The sequence below is a fragment of the Leishmania mexicana genome, contig 35 (assembly GCF_000234665.1).
Source record: "Leishmania mexicana MHOM/GT/2001/U1103 WGS CADB00000000 data, contig 35, whole genome shotgun sequence".
NCBI classification, from domain to species: Eukaryota; Euglenozoa; class Kinetoplastea; order Trypanosomatida; family Trypanosomatidae; genus Leishmania; species Leishmania mexicana.
In genome coordinates, this window is record NW_003946406.1 from 1 (window position 1) to 2,346 (window position 2,346).

Sequence of the window (2,346 nt, forward strand, 5' to 3'; positions counted from 1 at the left end):
TCCTCTCTCCTCGACCCTGTCCGTTTGCGCCATCTCACAACACACGCGCACCACCCACCGAACACCGACAACGCGCGCATGAACGTCGACGCAACGCACATGTGCATGTGCTGTCAAGGCTCTCCCTCGCTGTCTCCGGCCTGCACCCCCGCGCCCTCCTCGCCCGCTCTGTTGCGCCGTCTCGACCCCCAGACCGTGCGCCTCGCCCTTTGTGCTGTGTGCCTCCGCCTCGCCTCTCTCAGCTCTGCGTTGTGCGGTCTCGAAAATGGCAGTGAAGCTCGGCGTCATCGTCTACGTGGTGCTCCAGCTCATCGCGTTCGTGTTCGTGATGATTGGCACGGGGGTCGATATGTTTTACATAAAACCGGAGCTCATCGTTGTCCACAGGTTCTGCGTCACGTTGTGGGGTGGAAAGAGCAATTGCCGAGAGCCCCAGATTACCCTCCCCTTGGACGTTGGGTGGAGGGATTGCACGCGCGTCCGGGACAACTTCCGGCTTGCTCAGGCGTTCGCCATTATCTCTGTCATCGTGTACGGCGCGTCACTGCTCTTCGGCTTCCTTTTGCTGTGCTGCTGCTCTGACTTCCGCTTGCTCTGCCTGGCGGTGAACATCGTGGGCGCTGTCACCGCTGGTGTTGTCTGGGCACTCATGGTGGTGACCTACCGAATCAAGGAACCCAACTGCCAACCGCTGAGTTTAGCCTACAATTTCGGCACTGGCTTCGGTCTCTACGTGTGCGCTTGGGTTCTGGATATCCTCAACCTCATCTTCCTTATGCTCCCGTGGCAACTCGGGCAATCCGGTAAGGGGGCGGAAGAGCGTGCGGAGGAGCTAAAGGTAACGGAGGAGTAGGAGGGAGAGTGCGGCAGGAATGCACGGTAGAGCTTGACGGCAGCGCGGCAGCTCCACCGAGGCGTCGCCGTGGAGGGGCCGGGTGAGCGGCTGCCGTCGGGACAGACGGAGGGCGCGGAGGCTGCGGACGCTGGCCTCGGTCTTTCGCCGGCACCCTCTCTCTCTCGCCGCCGCCTCGCGCGTGCGTGCGCGGCGCGGGTGACGCGTTGGCGATGCGGTGCAGCGGCGCACGCGCACCCTGGCACGCACGTCCCGAGGAGCCCCTCTCGGTTTCTGCGCTGCGGCGTCGGCTTCCTCGTTTGCATGGTGCTGTGCGGCTGTCGGTGCGTGCGGGCTCCCTGTCGAGTGTCGATGTGGCTTCGCTGTCGAGTGCGCGTGGTGGCGTGATGACGTTTTTTGCGTGGCCGTCCTCGTCCTCTCCTTCGCGTGTCCTCTGCGCCGTGCCCGCCGCTCCGTCCGCTTTTGCCTGTGCTGCGCTGCCCGACGCCGTGCGATCTGCAGTGGGCGACGCACCGTTAGCGGGGACGGGCGCACCGATGACCCTGCCCTAATGCATGCCGGCGCTACGCCCCATTGCGAAGCGTGAGCGTGAGAGGGGCAGCGAGGGGATGCGACGGCCGCCGCCAGGGCCGGACGGTGACCGCGGGAATGCGACGAAGCGTGCGGGCGAGGGCGGCGAGGGTGCGCGGAGGGCAGGGGGGGGGAGACGGACGCGCTTGAGAGAGCGGCGGGAGGCGCAGCGCAGCACCGCGTCTCTGTGGTGTCTCTCGCGTCTGCGGTGGCCGCCGCCCTCGCGTGTCTGCCTCACCCCCTGGCGCACACCGCACGGACTGCTCGAGGGGAGACGGGGTGCGCTGGTGTGGTGGTGGCGGGTGCAGGCGACACACCGGTGCACACGCAACGCCAGAGGGGCCGACTGCAGGTCTTGCTCTTCTTCGCGAGGCATGCACGCCCTACGTGTGCGCGCACGCGTAAGCACCCGCTGCTACACAGGAGGGCACCCCCGGTGTGCAGGGGAGTGCGGGGCCGGCAAGACGTGTGGGAAGGCGGAGGCGGCTCCGATGCGGCTGCGGAGGCGACGTGACGTCGTGCATGTGCATGTGGCGCTTGCGCGTTGCTGCTCTCTGGAGCCGTCCTGACGACCGCGCGCGGCGCCCCTCTCCGTCTCTCGCTTGTTTCCGGTTTCGTTTCGACCCGCGCCTCCCCTCGACGGGCTACTGTGCCGCACGGCGTGCGCGTGTGTGCGTGTGCCCGGGCCCCTGTGGTCGTCCACCTCCTTGCTCAGTGGATGCCGCCTCCAGGTGGCCCCTCCCTTGCTGCGACGGCTCACCGCGGCGCTCGGACTCACACGGCGAGGATGGCGGCACGACGACGCTGTGAAGCCGTCGCGCGCACTCTCTGCACCACCTAGTTTTGTTACTTTTGTTTCCTTATCTTTTCCCGTTATCGTGGCCGCACCCGCAGTTCCGCGCTCTCCTCTCTCTCTGCCCTCC

General features: G+C 66.5%; 1 protein-coding gene across 1 annotated transcript; it reads left to right on the forward strand.

Annotated features, from left to right (window-relative positions):
* Positions 1-265: 265 nt before the first annotated feature.
* Positions 266-853, forward strand: LmxM_30_0450i_1 (uncharacterized protein; the record flags this gene model as incomplete). The annotated part of the gene is made up of 1 exon (XM_003886517.1): positions 266-853. One exon carries the CDS (start codon positions 266-268, stop codon positions 851-853), a length of 588 nt encoding a protein of 195 aa, XP_003886566.1.
* Between the last annotated feature and the right edge of the window lie 1,493 nt (positions 854-2,346).